At 46.0% G+C, this 17,946-nt stretch overlaps 1 protein-coding gene across 29 annotated transcripts in view; it reads right to left on the bottom strand.

Annotated features, from left to right (window-relative positions):
• Window positions 1-7,116: 7,116 nt before the first annotated feature.
• Window positions 7,117-17,946, bottom strand: part of NEDD4L (NEDD4 like E3 ubiquitin protein ligase) — a 363,043-nt gene continuing 352,213 nt past the window's right edge. For all 29 annotated transcript variants that reach the window (XM_002757276.7, XM_008979888.5, XM_078348240.1 and 26 more), the window contains 2 exons: window positions 17,153-17,225; window positions 7,117-12,502 (listed from right to left, as the gene is read on the bottom strand). In XM_002757276.7, the coding sequence (XP_002757322.1) occupies window positions 12,400-12,502; window positions 17,153-17,225 (176 nt within the window). In that variant the 3' untranslated portion in view covers window positions 7,117-12,399. The remainder of the gene's footprint in view (window positions 12,503-17,152; window positions 17,226-17,946) is intronic.

The following is a 17,946-nucleotide window of genomic DNA, read 5'->3' as shown; positions in this document are numbered from 1 at the left end:
TCTACGTGACTATAGGAGCACAGGGAAAAAGTGAGTTAGGAGCCTGACCTTGAATGACCTTGGTCATAAGGAGTGTAGATTTTAGTTTCATTTTCATTGGTCAGTACAGCCAAGCCTTTGAAGAGTTTCTGCAGGAGAATGTGGTTACTGGAGTTGGTTGCACCAGAGCAAACTGGACTGGGAACTGGGAAGGGGGTAAGCGGGAGGTACAGTCAGGACATTATTGTCATCACGTGGGCAGCAGCAGTTACAGAGGCGAGCAAGGTGGAGACAGGGTGGAAAGGAAGGTGAGAATCCAGATGCCTGAGCTGTGTTGGGGGTTTCTGTCTCCAGTTCCTCCTCCCCTTCTTCCTCTAGTGAGGCATCTGCCCCCAAATTCCAGCAAAACCTCTCCTATTCTCCAGGCCACCAATGACATCCACATCGATAATTCCAGTGATCGCTTCTCAATCCTCATCTTGCTGACCTACCAGCAGGACAGGCCATACTTGGTCTGCCCTTCATCAATAAGCTCTCCCCTCCCAGTCCAGTCTCTCCTGGGTCACCACTATATCCTGGTTTTCCTCCCACCTCTCTGGCCTCTCTGCCTTTCCTGGATCTATCTCACGTTCCTGGCCTTGAAACCCTCCTTTTCGGTGTTACAGCTTTAAATACCATGTACATGCTGGTGATGCTTTAGCTCCAGCCTGAACCTCCTTGACATCCATGCTCCTTCTATTTTCCACCTGATCCTTCACTTGGCTAACCAGTGGCTCACCTTGGCATAGTCCCAAAGGGGCTCTATCTTGTTTCCCACTCCTCCTTAAGACCCCTGGATTTGCTGTTTCTCTGCCCAAATGCTCTTCTCCCAGCAGCCTCGTGGCTGGCTCATGCTTCTCCTGATGCTCTTCGCCCTGACTCACCCTATCCAAAATTGCAGCCTCCCATACTGCCTGGATCCTTTGTCTGCTTTCTTTTTCCCCGGCTTTATCGACACTTAGCACACCATACATTGTACTTATTTATGTTTCTCATTTGGTTGCCTCCAAGATGGAAATGATCTTTCTTTTGTTTTAGTTACTGTTTTTGTAGCTCCTGCGAGTGCTTGGTACATGGCAGGCACTCAACACATATTTGTTGAATAAATGAGAGTGAATGCATGAATAGAAAACTGAACTTTGTCACTCTTTCAACTTGGGGAGCAAAACCATGTGAAAGGTCACTGATGAAGTTCCAGTGTGGATGCCTGGAAGATCCAAGAGAACAACTCCCACAGATTTGGAAACACAGAGGAGAAGAGGTTTAAAAGGAGTGTCAGTTCAGACTGGGACATTTTTGGTTTGGGTGACTTGAGGAATGTCTTATGATAAGTCCATCAGGCTTTGGGAGATGAGGGTCTGGAGAGGAGCAGGGCAGGAGATAGACCTGGGAATTGTCCACATGGAGGTAGTAACTTAAGCCATGAGAAGAGGAAGAGAAGGAGGAAGAGGAGAAAGAGACAGAGACAGAGACAGAGAGAGAGAGAGAGAGAAAGAGAGAGAGAGACAGAGAGAGAGAGAGAGGGAGAGAAAGAGAGAGAGAGAGAGAGAGAGGGAGAGAAAGAGAGAGACAGAGAGAGAGAGAGAGAAAGAGAGAGAGAGAGACAGAGAGAGAGAGAGAGACAGAGAGAGAGAGAGAGAGGGAGACAGAGAGAGAGAGAGAGAGAAAGAGAGAGAGAGAGGAGAGAGAGAGAGAGAGAGAGGGAGAGAGAGAGAGAGAGCTCACCAAGAACAACTGATTGGGGAACACCTACTTTTAGGGGAGGAGAAAAAAATAGGAATATTTCAAGAGTGTGAGAGTAACCAGAAGATTGAAATACCATGAAAACCAAAGACAGAGTTTGAAGACAGAAGAAATCATTGATAATACTGAAGGCAGCACCCTAAGGGGGAGAAAGAAGACTGGGAATTGGTGATTAGATGTGACCACGTGGAGATCTGCCATCCTACTGCCCACACATCCCGATGAGCAGGTAGACACCCTTGAGCACCAGTCAGGAGTGCAGTGGGAAGTCATGGAAAATTTTCCAGCAGCAGATTGACAAGATCAGAGCTTTGCTGGAAGCAGGCTAACATGGTGTAAGATGACTAGGAAGGGGAAAATCAAGTGGACACCCGTTAGCGGCATACTGCAGAAGTCCAGACCAAGGGAGGTCTAGAAGCTAATTTGGGGCTGGTGACTTCGATGTTCAACATGTAGAGCAGGACAATGACCCAAGGTCATGGGGCTCCCAGGGGTTGCTGGACCTCAGGTGGGTATGGCCATTGCTCTTTGCATGTCACCACAGCAAGTGTTTCCCAATGCTATCTCTCTCAGCCTCTGTAGCTAATATTTGCCTCCTATTGATTCAGTATCTAGCCTGTTACTTTTTAACTGGAGCCTGGGGTTCAAAGGCCTGACTGTTGTTTAAACACTCATTACATTGGGGAGGGCATGTCCCCCTGACAGCCTCAACTATGAACAAGCAAGGATCTTCTAAGTAAATATAGAATGCAGAGAAGGCAAGAGAGGGCCAGGATAGGGGGTTGAGGTCATGGCGAGAGGGGCTGTGAGGGAGCGTGACGACCCCAGCGGCAGAGTCTTAGAATTGCTAAGAGAGCTACATAACTAGAATTCAAAAGACAAATCCCGAACTCAATCTTTCTGCTATAAACAGTGTTAAATACAGTCATGGGTTGCTTAACAACTGGGACACACTGAGAAATGTGTCGTTAGATGCATTTCATCATTGTGCAAACATCAGAGTGTACTCACACCAACCTGGATGGCATAGCCTGCTCCACACCTAGGCTATATGGTCCAGCCTATGGCTCTGAGGCTACAAACCTGTACAGCCTGTGACTGCTCTGAATACAACAGGCAATTGTAACCCTATGCTAAGTGTTTGTGCATCTAAACGTAGCTAAACACAGAAAGGGTGAAGCATTGCAAAGGCTGTGATGTCACTAGGCCATACGACTAGGAGACAGAAATTTTTCAGCTCCATTATCATCTCATGAGACCATCATTGTATATGGGCTCCATGGCTGACTAAAATGTCTTTATGTGGTGCATGACTGTATGTTACAGGTTAATACCTAAAATCCTTTAATAGCAGAAACTCTTTTAAAAACTCAACATCTCAGAGCTCCATCAAAGAGTTCCTGGGAGTAGAAAATCCAGTCTTCAGTCTCTGGCCCCTTCAGCCCTTCATCTCTGTTGGCCAGAAGGAAGTTTATGTTGCTCCTGGAAGGTGCCTGGAAAATATGAGACGCTTGTTTTGTGTGTGGGGAAGGCTAGAGGGAGGCGGGGCGGGGGTTCTGTCCTGTGGCAGCCAGAAATGCAGTGCAGCACCTTTTACAGTTTTTGTTTTTTATTATACTTTATGCTCTGGGGTACATGTGCAGGTTTGTTGCATAGGTACACACGTGCCATGGTGATACACTGCACTTATCAACCCCTCATCTACATTAGGTATTTCTAAACTGGGGCTGTCCCAGAGACCAGGATGTCTTTTCACACTGTGGTGGCACCTCATGTTCAGTGGATTTTGTAAACTTTAGTAGACCCCTACCCTCAAACCCCCCCCCAATTTGCTGAGACATGAATGCCATAATTTTGACCCGTATTCCTTTTTATTTAAACCAAGCATCACTTTTGGTTTTGTTAAAAATTCTTCTGGAAGGGTCATGTGTTTAGCCTATCAGTCATTCACATCTTAGTACAAATGAGTTTATTGCTCATCGGGACGTGTGGGCAGTAGGACGGCAGATCTCCAAGTGGTCACATCCTCCCACCTACAACCTCCACCTCCCGGGTTCAGGCGATTCTCCTGCCTCAGCTTCCCGAGTAGCTGGGATTACACGTGCACGCCACCACGCCTGGCTGATTTTTATATTTTAATAGAGACAGGATTTCACTATGTTGGCCAGGCTGGTCTTGAACTCCTGACCTCTCAGGTGATCTGCCCACCTCGGTCTCCCAAAGTGCTGGCATTACAGGCGTGAGTCATCGTGCCTGGTTTACTTAGACTCTTTAAATTGTCCTGTTGACAACTCCTCTTGGGCTCCTTGGCCCTTTCCCCACCTACAGTGCCAGCATGCTACTGCCCGGCCCCTGGCACAGGGCCGATCCTGCTCAGGACAGGTAGGACTGTCTCCGTCCTTGCACTTTTTTAAAGGAGACACCAATTTAATGTGCTTGCAGATTTCCTGGAAAAACCTGGGTTTTCTGCCTGAACTGGGAAGAAGGAGGATGGAACCCCTCCTGGCTGTGTCTCTGCCAGGGAAGCCTCCAGGCCAAGATGGTCTGTCCATTACCCCCAGCCCCCAACTGCCCAAGCTGGGCCGTTCGTGTAGCTTCTTCCTGGCTGCTCTTCCTGAGCTCAGTGTTAAGCAGTCCCTCTGTGGCAGACAAGCCACAGGGTGGAGGTAGTGGGGTGAATGAGGTCCTGCCCGACTCCACGGCCCACAGGGGCCATCGGAAGCTGACCACCCTTGCCCTCAGGTTTCTACCTGGGAGAAGCTCCCACAGGGGCAGCTATTGTGGGTCTGTACAGGAGAGGCAGGGGTGCCCTAGCAGAGTCCAAGGCCACAAATTCGAACAACACCGGGTCCTCCAGGCCCACAGTACTGGTCCTAACTGGGCTGATTGAGGACAAGAACCCCAGGACGCATGTGGAAAAGGAGAACATTAGACAAAGCAAGGCCGGCCCTGCAGGGCCACATACTCCATGAGCACGTGATTCCAGCTGCTGAGCCCTAGGTTTCTGAGCGTGGAACCTTCTGCCTTTAGCTGTGGTACTCAGTCTGGATAAGGCCAAATAGGATTGAGAACTCGACTCCCTGATTCTAGCAACAGTATTTAACACTCCCTTGGAAGGGCACTGCTGAGACACTACCCGAATCTGCCTTTAATCAGAGGAATGTGGCTCTCACCACCCTCTCGGCCCTATTCAGTTTCAATCTGCTCAATTTGGGGGTGTGCTTGCTCTAGTACCATACACTCCTTCCAAACTAATTTGTCTGCAGGTAAGCCCTTTCCTCGGAGAGGAGGAAAGCCTTTCTCCAAGGACTAGTGTTGGCAGTGGGCAAAAGGGCGCGCGGAAACGTGGGCTCCCCTCCCTTCCAATGGGGAACTGGACAGCAAGGCCGCAGAACTGCGAGGGAGGGGGCCTGGAGCCCTGGTAAAAGGGCACATCCGAAAAGGTAGGTTCTGGGGGCACCTGGCCAGAAAGAGGATGAGGTTATCGCAGCCAGCTCAAACACCAAGGCAGAGGACCTGGAAGAGTTGAACCCCTGTGGGACTCTGTGCTTTGAGTGGGCCTGGGAGAAGGTGACCTTCCCCTGGAAGCACTAAGGGCTCAGGAGGCCTTGTCCCCAGGAGGCCCCCGTGAAGTGAAGGCCACTCTCCTAAGAGGTGACGGGAGGGCTCTGCGCTGTCAACAGTCCAGGTACCCAAGACTTGCAGCCCAGCTGGGAACTTTGTAGGGGATAGGGGAGGAGGAACAGAAGTGGCACTGGGCACTGCGGAGGGGGCTGGGCAGGGAGGAACACAGGAACAGGCTAATGGCAGTGGCTGACCTTTTTCCCATTCTGGCCTAAGGTCAGCCTTACAAGGGACCCAACAGGGACTCTCTTGCCCTCTTTAGGCCCCACTGGGTCACAGCTAGGTGCTGCAGTCTACTTACCAGGGACTGTGTCTTGAGTCTTAGGTAAGCTCATGCTTGTTTTTCCTGCCCAATTCAAGTCCTATAAATGATTTCTTAGAGATTCTACAGCCTGAGCTCTCCAGAAGCTCACTGTTTTGACAAGTGTTCTCTCCCAGAAAATGGTCAGAAAGCGGCCTTTGCGTTCTTACCCCACGGACCCCTTTGAACATGGCTCTGAGGGCCAACCCCGGGAAAGCTAGTGTCAGAATTCCGGATACTCATGCTCACCAGGAACACTTTTACCAGGGGCTTCAACATTTCACAAGTGCCTGATGAATGCCTGGACTTCAGAGCAGGTTAAAAGCATATTAATCTAGCAACTATGTCATTGATGTAATTCGTTCCAGTGTGGTGGTTTTAAGAAAGGACACATAAATATTCACAGTGGCTCTGTCCAATTGTGCCTCTCCCGTGTACTCGTAACCCTGGAGGAGGAGGCAGGAATTCTAGGTGCTGCCGACAGCTTCCCGGCAACATGCCATCTACTGTAAGTGGAAAAAGACAAGCCGCAAAAAAATCAAAGATGAAATGATGACCTGCTTCCCAGGTATCTCCTCTGCCCCGGGGGATGGGCTGAGCACATCAAGAGGAAGCTGAGTACTAAAGAAAAAGGGAAAATTCTCCAGGAACCTGAGATGACCTGGGCGGAATGAAATGGCATGGGGAAAAATGCCACCGGGTTTGCACAGGGCAGGGTCACACGGTCTGGATTTTGACAGCACGTTTCTGAGAAGCATTCTGGGAATTCATTCTTGAGTCTCCTTAACTCTCACACAAGTTGAGGGCCAGGCATACAAAGATGCCTTTTCAGGAATAGACTCACAGGGATTATACACATTTTATATAAAAGCAGTAATTCTCAAGTTTAATAAAAGAATAAAACAGCAGATGGGTAAGAATAAATGTGCATCCTCTTAGTAAGCTTAAGCTGTGTGTTTTGTGCAGACTTTAATTTTTTTGTTTTTGAAATGGAGTCTCGCTCTGTCACGCAGGCTGGAGTGCAATGGCATGATCTTGGTTCACTGCAACCTCTGCCTCCTGGGTTCAAGCAATTCTCCTACCTCAGCTTCCCAAGTAGCTGGGACTACAGGCATGTGCCACCACGCCCAGCTAATTTTTGTTGTTGTATTTTTAGTAGAGACGGGGTTTTGTCATGTCGGTCAGGCTGGTCTTGATCTCCTCATCTCATGTGATCCACCCGCCTTGGCCTCCCAGAGTCTGGGATTACAGGCTTGAACCACCGTGCCCAGCCAGGCTTTAATGTTTTTAAAAGTGCAGAGCTTTTAGGGAGATGAAGGAAATGAACCTACTATAAATCTGCAGGCATTTAGACCCCTTGAAACAATTAAGACAGTGCATTCACAAAGCAGCTTTCAATCAAACAACCCATAATACTTATGTAGAAAATGTTCCAGCTTCCATAATTCTTTATTAAATATTTGACAAATTGCATCACTTCTTTACAATGACTTCATTTTGTCACATTTGTCTTTTGCTGTCAGGAAAACAATCTACAGTTTCTCTTTAGATCTCTCAAGAAAAAGAAAAGCGAAAAGGATTTGTTCTCAAAGAAAACTTTTCCTGTGTGTATCAAATTCAACCATATTTTAAAGCTATTCTGATTGTGAAAATGAGCATTATCCGTAAGTTGTCTTAAAAAAACTTCAAGGTAGTTTGGTTTTTCATTGTATCAAATAGGACTTGGCTTCCTATTAGGAGGTGGGTTTATAATAAAAAGTTACGAAACACTGAGAATTTATTTGGAATGCTTGACACTCTTTTCACCTTAAAAGTCACTGTTTTTTCATGTTTCATTTGATGATAGATCCTGAATTAAGAAATGACAGCAAATTAACATAACCTTCCTGGGGTTTTCTCAGGCTCCAATGGTAGAAATTCGCAGGTCACAGCTTGGAGAAAACTGTAGAAGGGATTAAGCTCTCACTCCCTTTCAAAACCAGATTGCTCAATAAAGGTGTAAAAATGCTATACAAATATATACAAATATATTTGGACAGCATATGTACGTATATATGCATATATATTACATACATAGTAGTAAAGGAAGAAGAAAGTCACGTAAAGTTAACATGAAGGAAACGGTGACAATCTAGGTGAAATCAGTCTGAGTAAAAGGGGAAAACTGGCTTACACAGGAACACAGACACCTGCAGACACAGTCATCATCATGAGGATGGCTTCCGATGCACTGGTACAAGGTTGAGAATGCAGTGCACGCAAGGTTAGGAACCAACGGCAATGCTACTCCTTACACATGGAAAACCAGCGAACAGAAAGACATGCGCCTGAAACATGCATTGCTTTGAGTGGAACATCTTTAACAAATGATAGATACTGACTGAGAGGTCTGCTTGGAAAATTTCATGCCAACAGGAAGCTAACCCTTTTCTAGAAAACACTCTCCAAGCTCCCGTCCTAATGCTACGGCATTTTCTCTGACATATGGAGAACAATCTGGGGTGGGGGTGTGTGTATGCGAGTGTATAGACACTGTTTATTAAGGCTTCTATAAATTAAAAAAGTGGTCCAAAGAATATCACATGTTCCTCCCAGTTTTAAAATCTAAAGTACAAAGTGAAGTTTATAAGAATTTGTTTTTTAAAAACACATCTCAGTCCTGAAATTGGCAGTTCTGACATGACTTATCAGGATGTACCCCAATGCCTAATGACAGAGGTAGCGTGTGATCTTCGGGGTGGGGAAGGTCAGGAAGGGAGCAGGCCAGGCAGTTACCATGCACAGCGGCACCCGCTACTGGCAGGGCAGAAAATGATGCCAGACAGCACCTCCCACCCCTCCTTCTTAGTACAGGGGTACAGGGGCAGGGTGAGGAGAAGAGAGAAGAGGGGAGCTAGCACAGTGGGGAGGGGCTGCAGAACTGATTAACCAAGGCTCTCTGTATACATTTTTAAATTTCAGAGGTGAGTACAAAACTCTTTGGAAATACAGGGGTGGATTGCTAATGGGTAACTGTTAGAACAATTAAAACATTGCCGTGTATGGACCTGGCTTTCGAGAGGGCCACTGTGGATCTGGGAAGACGACAGCAGTGGTGCACGCTGTCTATGAAACAATGGGAGACACAGAAAATGGTTCAAATGTTTTGCACTGTTTCTCAGAATCTGTCACTGTGAGGCTGGGCACGGTGGCTCATGCCTGTGATCCCAGCACTTTGGGAGGCCAAGGCAGGAGGATCACCTGAGGCCAGGAGGTGAAGATCAGCCTGGCCAGCATGGTGAAACCCCGTATTTTGTATCTGTAAAAATATAAAAGTTAGCTGGGCATGATGGTGGGTGCCTGTAATCCCAGCTACACGGGGAGGCTGAGGCAGCAGAATCACTTGAACCTGGGAGGCAGAGGTTGTAGTGAGCTGAGATTGAGCCATTGTACTCTAGCCTGGGCTACAGAGAGAGACCGCATCTCAAAATAATAAAAATAACAATAATCATCATCATTATCTGTCCCTTTGCCCTTATGTAGGAGAAACAATACACATCAAGTCCCTCTCTATTCTTCATTGTCTGAACTTAGGGAGTATCTGACATCACCTGCTGAAGGGTCCTGGAAACAAAAGCCAAGTAAGTGCCTTATGTCTGTTCTTGTGATATGTTAGAGGACTGGCTACAGAGAAGCATTTAAACTGCAGTAAACATTTCAGGCAAAAAGGAAAAGAGCGCTGAAGCTGGGAATACGTAGTAATTCAGACAATGAATGAATGCCTCACTGCTGCCGGCTCCGGGGCCAGCAGTGGAGAAGCACAGGCTGTTGGGATGTTCGTCCCATTAGCACTTTCCAAATCCTTCCCTGGGTCAACAAGGGGCAGGAATGGAATACCTGGGACCCACAGGCAGCCGTGATAACTGATATTAAGAGACCCGCAACAGGCGGTGTGTGACTTCCGGCATGTACTTCCCAGCTTCATATAAGCAGCCCGTAATAACTACACCTTCAGCAGGCAACTAAAGACACTGCATTAAGGTGATTTCTCCAGCTTGGGAGAGCACAGAGGTTAAAGAGAGCCCACGCTGAAGAGCAGTGTGGCTGCTGGGACCTCTGGGAGAGGCAACACTGCCCTCTTCCCGCCAGGGCTGCTTGCTGTGCAGGTCGGATCCCAAGGAATGACCCAGCCACGGCTCCTTACCCAGCACACTGTCTTCACTACTACCTGCATCTATGTTGTGAAGATGGCTGGGCGTGGTCATTGCAATTTAGAGAAATCAAGATCTATGACCATTTTAGGCAAAGAGAGAAACGTTGAGAATTGCTGAGAACTAGGGAACCTTGTTTTACTTTTTAAAAAAATACTAAACCCCCATTCAGCAATATTTGGTTGTCATTAAAATCAAGCTAATCTTATCAAGGGGTTGATGAACTGAGGTGCCACTCACAATTACTGCCTTTCAAGTATTCATGGGGTAGATTTCAATAATTCTTATTTGCTCCTGGCTTAGAAACTGTCAGAATGATTTTTCTCTTATACTTTCCAATACTTAATATGCATTTAGTGACTATTCTGTGGTTTTCAATATGCAGTTTACAAGACAACAGAATCCCAGTTCTTACGCTGGAACTGGATTTCTCCCTCTACAGTTACACGATCACTCTCAAAAACCAAGAAAGCACACTGCTCAACTCGGGCTCTGGCATGGTTCTTAAAAAGAACTGACTCTGGACTATGGGGGCTCACAGAAAGGGGATTTTTGCCACTGAGACATTTGTTATATTAACTGTAAGGGAAGTATCTCACCAATAGTCAAAACTAATGAGCAGGGTATTTTTTTTTTTTAGTTATATAACATCTACGTTTTATGTCTTTTTTCAACCAATAATAAAAAGGAACCAACACTCAGCTCTGTAGAAATCTACCTTCTTTTAGAAACCTCAGACTTCTACACCCCTTTAGACAACTCAATTATAACCACAGCCTCCCATGGCTTCTCACATGCCACCCGCGGCTGGGTAAAAACAGGCAATTTCTTGCACCAAAAAGTCCTTTTTCTGTAACAAACAGACCTCTCCAAACCACAACTTTTTTGTCCTATTGATGACCGGCATGAGATCAAATCTCTAGTGTCCCCTAACTGCCCCGACAGGGTCTAGGACAACACAGGTTAAAAAGGACAGCAGGGTCGTTCAACTCCCACACTGTCTCAGGTGTTTTCTCAAAGCACGACAATTCTGCAACAGAGACTTACACGTAGAAAAAAATCAAACTGTGCAGGTACCCTCAGACCTCCGCCACCACCAGCTCAACAGCCTGAGCTCAGCGGTCAAGTCAAGTCTTCTGTCTCACTTTTAATCTGGCACACAACGGACACAATGTAGGCAGTACACACTATCGAAGCATGCAACAGGTCATCAGTAACAAAACTCGGTTAGATTAAGTGTACATTAAATAAATCTTTGTAGTTGAGTAGAAATCACAGAACAGTTGGTGAGGACAGGTCTGTAGGCTCAGCTTTACATCCAGGTTTTTATACACCAGCAGCCAGATTCACAATTGATAGATATTGCACCGGAAAGATGTGTGCAGGGAAAAGAAATCATCACATTTAATGTTTATGATAAAAAAATAAAAACAAAACCAGATATGACATCCATGTAGTACATAAAGTGCCTCCGGACTTGGTGCATTTACAACAAAATCTGGTTATTTAGCTACTATTAGCAAACACATACAAACAGGAGACGAAACAGATCCGGTTTCTACAGTTTTGAATCAAGCAGTGACAAGTTTCATTCAAAATGTCTCTACTACAAACAGCAAAGAGGAAGTAGAATAAAAGATGACTGTACAGCGTCAGGAAGGGTTAAGTAATTTCTCTGAGGAGAAGTGGTAGTCCAACCCTGTCTCCAATGTGTTAGAACGTATATAATTACTTCTAAGGAATAATGGTGTGATTCCTCTCAAGTCAACACAAAGTCTGTCATGCTATGTTACAATTCTCTCCGCCTGTAGCTATTACCTAAATTTGTACAAAAAAAAATAAAAAAAAAAAACCCAAAACAAAAATGTAATACCCAGTTTTTCATTCTGAGTATGGAAAAAATTATCATTATGTCTAATATCATATTGGAAATTCTCTCAAAGTACTTGTCTGTAGAAGGTTTTTGGACAAAAACTTGCCTTCCAATTCTAATAAAGTAGAGGGTGGAGGTGTCAGAGTACTTCAAGAATAAAAATGTCATTGACATTAAGCCTGGTATGAAAGTGAAATACAAAAAAAAAAAAAAAGCTCACTTTTCCAAGTACATGAGACATCTTTAATCATAATGAAATCTGAAAATCGGTCTAAATCATTTTAAAAAGTAAACATGAGTTGTAATACTATACCTGTAGAGTGATTAATTCCATTCATTGTCATTAGAAAGATGAAAAATATTTATTAAGGGCTTTGCCTGCAGAGGCACAACATAAATAGCATAAGTCCTCCTGAAATGTAATTAGTGTACACATCAACCAGTTGGTAATTTGTGGTGGGAAATGTGGGAACTCAAGCTGGGACCGGGTTCCCGCATCCAAACTTGGACGAGTGCATGGCGAAGGCTCGGCTCCAGGGGCCATGCCTGTAGCTGCTCTTTGCCACCGCCTCTGCAAAAGTCTGTTAGGCAAATGCAAAAGTGCAAGCAGAACTTGCTTGAAGAACAACCACCCCCAAGGCAGAGGGTGCTTAATCCACCCCTTCAAATCCTTGAGCATTTTCCACAGCCATGAGAAGTTTCTCTCGTAAATCTTCAAAGGTTTCATATGGAGGTAAGTCAAGGCGGTTAAAGCTGCAAAAGGAACAAAACTGTAGGTGAAAAGCCACAGCGGCACCTCCTGGATCTGGGGAACAAGGCATGGGGCTTGATTAAGAGAATCAAAATGCCTTTACCAACAATTTTCATTATCTGGGGAAAACCAAAACAAAACTCTAGCTATGAAACATCCACACTAAATAAGCTCTTGTAATTTACAGAGAAAGAACATTTTTGAATGGTCCATGAAACCCTTCCTAGAGTCAGACGCAGATCTTGGAAGAATCCTGGTGGGAAGGGAAACATAAAAAGCAAAGTAACTGGCAAGATTTCCAAACCCTTGAACACAGAGTTGATGCTTTTGGAGTTACACATGAATTAAGACTGTGTCTACCTCTAATACTATTACTTACTCCACACTAGGCCTCAAGCCAAGTGCTGTTCTCTGTATTAAATCACTTTATTTTCACCAACCCTATGAAGCAGGTCATGTTTATCTCCATTCTGCACAGGAGCTCCTGGAGCAGAGACACAGGGCAAGGTGCCTGAGGTCACACTCTGTCATACGGCAGACCCACCACAGAACCCAGGCCATCTGGGGCTCCAGAACACCAGTGCTAAGCTACCTCCTCTGCAAAATTGACATTTGCTATGGAATGTTGCATTTAGAAAAATCCCTACCTATCTGGAGGCTTCAGCTGGAGGTGGGGGCTGCAAATCACCATGGTGATAGTGAGGGTTTTTAGATAAATGGATGGCCTCTGCCAGCCATCAAGCCTACTTGTCCATGGGATCAAGTTCAAATCCCAGCTCTGCCACTTGCCAGCTGTGTGACCTTGGGCAAGTCACCTCGCCTCTCTGAATCTGTCTGTGCTTCTGTGACATGGGGAAACTACACACAGGGTGCCAAATGGATCAGATCAGTGGCTCTGGCATACAGCAAGTGCTCAATTGCTCAAGAGACAGTTATCAGTGTCATCACCCTTCACTGTTTACTGACTGTCTACATGGGGCTCAAGGCCAGCACCTCCAGCCACAGAACCTCCACCTCTCTGTGAGTGAGTGAGTGTGTGTGTGTGCATGCGCATGCTGGTGGGGGGGAGTTGCTGATGTGTATCTGTCATGAAAATGGCACACACAGTTGCCACATCTCACTATGACGTAAGAAGATCCCATGTTCATGGAGTACTCATGTGGCCTATCAGCCTGTCTCAGTGTTATGAACCCTGGCCATCACTCTGTAAGGTAGGTAACGCTGCATCCATATTTCATAGAGGAGGAGCGTGTGATGCAATGAGGTTAGGTAACTTGCCCTAGGTTGCACAGGAAGCAGGAGAGCCAGGTATAGCCCAGCGTGCTCCAGAGCCCATCTCTTGAAGTGCCCTTGTGCCGCCTCTGCCGCGAGTGCTCACACTGTCTGTTTAAAACCGGCCCCTCCAGGTACTGGGGTGTGGTTCCAAGAATCAGCAAAGTAACTTCTCGTGTTGTAAAAGCTAACCGCCACGTGCTTGCTTCCACTGTCACAGAAATAGAAAAAACCAAATACTGTAGAGGGCCCTTTAACAACCCCTAAATGTTGAATAAGTCCCACTGAGCTCCACTCAGATTCTCTAACTGCCACTAAACACTAAAAGACATAGAGAATAACACTGTGCTTCTCAAACTGGTGTTCTCAGAAACCCAGGAATCCGCCAACAGTAAGTACTAATAGAGACTTTTCACTTTCTGTTATCATATCAATAAAGACAGGACTCCACATCTACAGATGGCATTTAAAAGAGCCTTTCATGGCAAGTGGTTTCAGGCTTTTCAGCTGGGGTTTCACAGACCCCATAGGGGTCTCAGGCCCAATCTTGAGGATCTGTGATCATTGTTTCCCTTTAAAAAAGGTCCATAGATTATTCAGGTTTGAGAAACACTGGCAAGATGAAGAGGCAGAGAAGGGCTGTCAAGATCGAAGGTTCCGAAGCATGCTACTTAATGCCTCACTGCTTAGCATCTTAGCGCTTTTCATCTAAGTGGGTCATAACATCACCCACCTCTTAGGACCGCGGTGATGATGGTATGAGTCAATCACATCAAGGGCTTAGCAACATCCCCAGAAGGTACTGAGTACTTGGTGAGCTGAGTTCCTATCACTTCGGAGGTCAGGACACACGCACCTAGCTTCCGTGTGCACTACAAGCTGGGTGTCCTTGAGGAGCACAGTGTCCTCAGAGGGCTTTAGTGTCCTCATGTGGAAGACGTATGGGCTGAATGAGATGATTTTTGTTTGCTTTAGAGTCTATCTCAAAGGGCAGGGGCCTGTGTTTCTTAATGAAGAGTAATTTTAAATGTCCGAGTAGTGACCTTTTACAGAACAATGAAATGAAGCCCTTTCAATGTCAGATGCTCAATAGTCACCATTGGAAAGCTTAATGAAAGGTACCCTCATCATAAAGACCTAGATCCATCAGCTTCTGCTCTTCTAGGAAATCAGATTTTTATTTTGAACCTTAACTGTGTATCATAAAACATGGAAGAAATGAAACCTATGTATGGCGAAATTTTATGGCGGAACTCTTGCCACAAAACAGTGAAGTTCCTGTTTCCTATGTCAATACACTCAGGGTCTGGTGGAGAGGAAAGCTGTTTAGAAGCAGCAGAGCAGCTCCACCATTCGAGCCGGCACTGCCTGCAACAGCCAGTCCCCTCTATCAGGGTGAAGTTAGTCTGGGGAGAATATTATTAGGAAAACTATATAGTTGCTTTCTTTCCATGACACAGGAAGACGAAAATAAACTCTGATAAGAGCCAGCTGGGCTGTTCTCTTCCTGTAGGTAGATCTTTGTCCTTCCTGTGAATTTTCAACATGATTCTGCCCCAGAATCATCTGGGGAGCTTTGGAAATCCCACTGCCCAGGTCACACACCAGACCAATGATGCCCAAATCAGTGATTTCTTTAAAGCTCTCCAGATGGTTCCAACATGCAGCCGAGGCTGAGAACCAGAGTTCAGAGGACTTATCTGGGAAGAATCATGTGGCAGAATCATGTGGGCTCCGGGAAAAAAAAAATAAAAGAACAAAACAGTTCAATACTAAGACATGTGTCCATGAAGTCACAGAAGAACATGGGCTGAATGAACATGAAATTGGTTCACTAATTTGGTTTCCTTGGAAAAGTCTAAAAAGAAAGTGGATATGTTAACAGAGGCAGTGTATCTGGTGTAGTGGTTAAGGGCGTGGACTCCAATTCTGGTAGAACTGAGTTCACATACTGTGATCTGGGAAGCTGTGAATCAGGTGAGCCTTGGGCCAGCCTCATGATGACCCAGGGGAATAACATATCTCATCAGGCTGCCATAAAGATTGAGCAGTGCCTGACCACAGATGATGACTGTGCCCAATAATTTCACTTTTCCTAATACTCATCGGTTAGTACCACAAGCTTAAGTTCTGCATCACCACCCACAGTCCTGGGGCTTGGCTCAACGCCGGTGCCTTTCACATGGAGGCCAGACCCAGAAAACCACATTTGACTCAGATACTGTTTGGATAAAAGCTCTGAACTACTCAAGCATTCTTCCCCTCGAATATATGCAGAGAATCGCGCACAGCGACTGCTCTGGATTTAGGCTGGAGTCAGCTCACTTTCAAGGCTCTGACCCGCAATGACTGTATTCATTCCATTCGGAGAATCACGTGAATGGTATGATGGAAAAAGCACCAAATACCTTTCTGGTGAGGCAGGGGCAACCGACACAAGCAGAAAACCTTTCACAGTCAAGTTTTCACAAATACATTTTCATGAGAATTCTCTCCCAGTCAGCACTTCTAGTTTAAGGGAGGGCGTTTCCTGCAGGGACTGTTTGGTTGCTTATGTTAGCTCGGTATGGCCCAAAAAGGCTTTGCAGCCCCCGCTGCGTGAGAAACACAGGGCCACACTGCTCACCGTTTTCCAGAAGGCCCACTCCTGCTGCTTCCTCAGGAGCAAGAAATAAAGGCCTTTGCAGAAAACCAACACGAGGGACATGGGAGTTGGAGTTTGCAAGAGCTCCCTGAACTTGGCTTCAAGAAACTGATCCCATCCGGTCTGCATTTGTGCTGGGTTTCATGCAACTCTTCAGAAAACAAGTGCCACCCTTCTGCCTCACTGTGCCTCCTGAGAGGGCCTTCCGGAGACAGCCATGCTCCACGCCTGGGCATCCCGGCCACTTGTCAGCCCTCTTACCCTCCTCCGACCACAGTCACGTTACTGCTCAATTCCAGGGAATTACCGGTTATTCATGAGCATAGAAGGCCTTTTAAAAAGGTTGTTTCTCCAGGGAATTCTATCCTAACTTCTCAACCAGTTTAAGGTTGGAGTAAAAATGCAATGTGTTTATAGAGGTTGAGAGCTGCCTTATCTAAGTATGGTGAATACTGAAAGCTCCATTACCTAGAAAAATGAGGGAAGATGGACTGGGCTCAGGGAAGAAAGTCCCCACGTCAGGGAGGCCTGAGCCCTTTACTGCCAAACATAACGAGTAGATTACGTCTTATTAGCACTACAGTACCATTTATATTTTCATCCACATCACTGTCCTTTAATTCTCTAAGCTACTTACAGAGAGGAAACAGAGCATTCTCTAGCCTGGAGCCCAGCGCCATACCCAGCTAAGCAGTTCAAATACTGCTGCTGACATGCAGGTGTTTTTGTCACTCACCATGTGTGAGCTCTGGGCAGTTTCTCAGGACTACCCCACTGCTCTATTGTAAACAGCTGAGGACCATTGGAACCTAGACAAGAAAAGAAAAAGAAATGTAAGTGCCTGGGGCAGAAGAATGAAGCTGTGGTGTCGTCTGCAGTCCAGCTACTGCCAGGGCAGGGACGCCCCCAGGTGTGAGGCCTGAGACACTCTCTTCCACTGAAACACTGATATTTAATGTTGGGGGAAGCCAGAGGTCTGCACAACCCCACAGAAAGACTCTGCATCATCTCTAGAATGGAACTGCACCAAGTTTAACAAACACGACAGTTCCATGGAAGGGCAGGCAGCTACAGCCTCTCAGCTGGACCCTGGAAATTTAAATTTCAAACTATTTTTGGGGGTGGGAGGGTGAATAAAATGTGACCTTCAGTATGCAAAGTAGAGAGTGACTTTTAAATCTATGGTAAACACTGCAAAATTCTGCCTACTGGAGGTGATGTTATACATCAGTTTGCAACCATATGAATGACCCTGCAAAACCTAGTTTTTAATGGTTTACTAAAAAAACTAAACTAGGAAAAAAAAGAGGAGCAGCCTTACGGATCTCTTTACAAACTGCCCCCCAGTCCCTCGAGGTGGAAGCACCATTGTGTCTATATAAAGTATCTCTATATGCTATCTACATAAAGTATAGATAAGAGCCCTTTCATTGATCTTCTATCCGTCCTATGCATAGCACACTGTCCTGAAACTTAGCCTTATGCAGAGGCCTGGGAGGCGGGGTTCCTGGGCCACAGTTCATGCCTGGC

Source organism: Callithrix jacchus, chromosome 13, assembly GCF_049354715.1.
Source record: "Callithrix jacchus isolate 240 chromosome 13, calJac240_pri, whole genome shotgun sequence".
Classification (NCBI taxonomy): Eukaryota; Metazoa; Chordata; class Mammalia; order Primates; family Cebidae; genus Callithrix; species Callithrix jacchus.
Note: the sequence above shows the minus strand (reverse complement) of the source record. Positions and strands in the feature narration are given on the sequence as shown.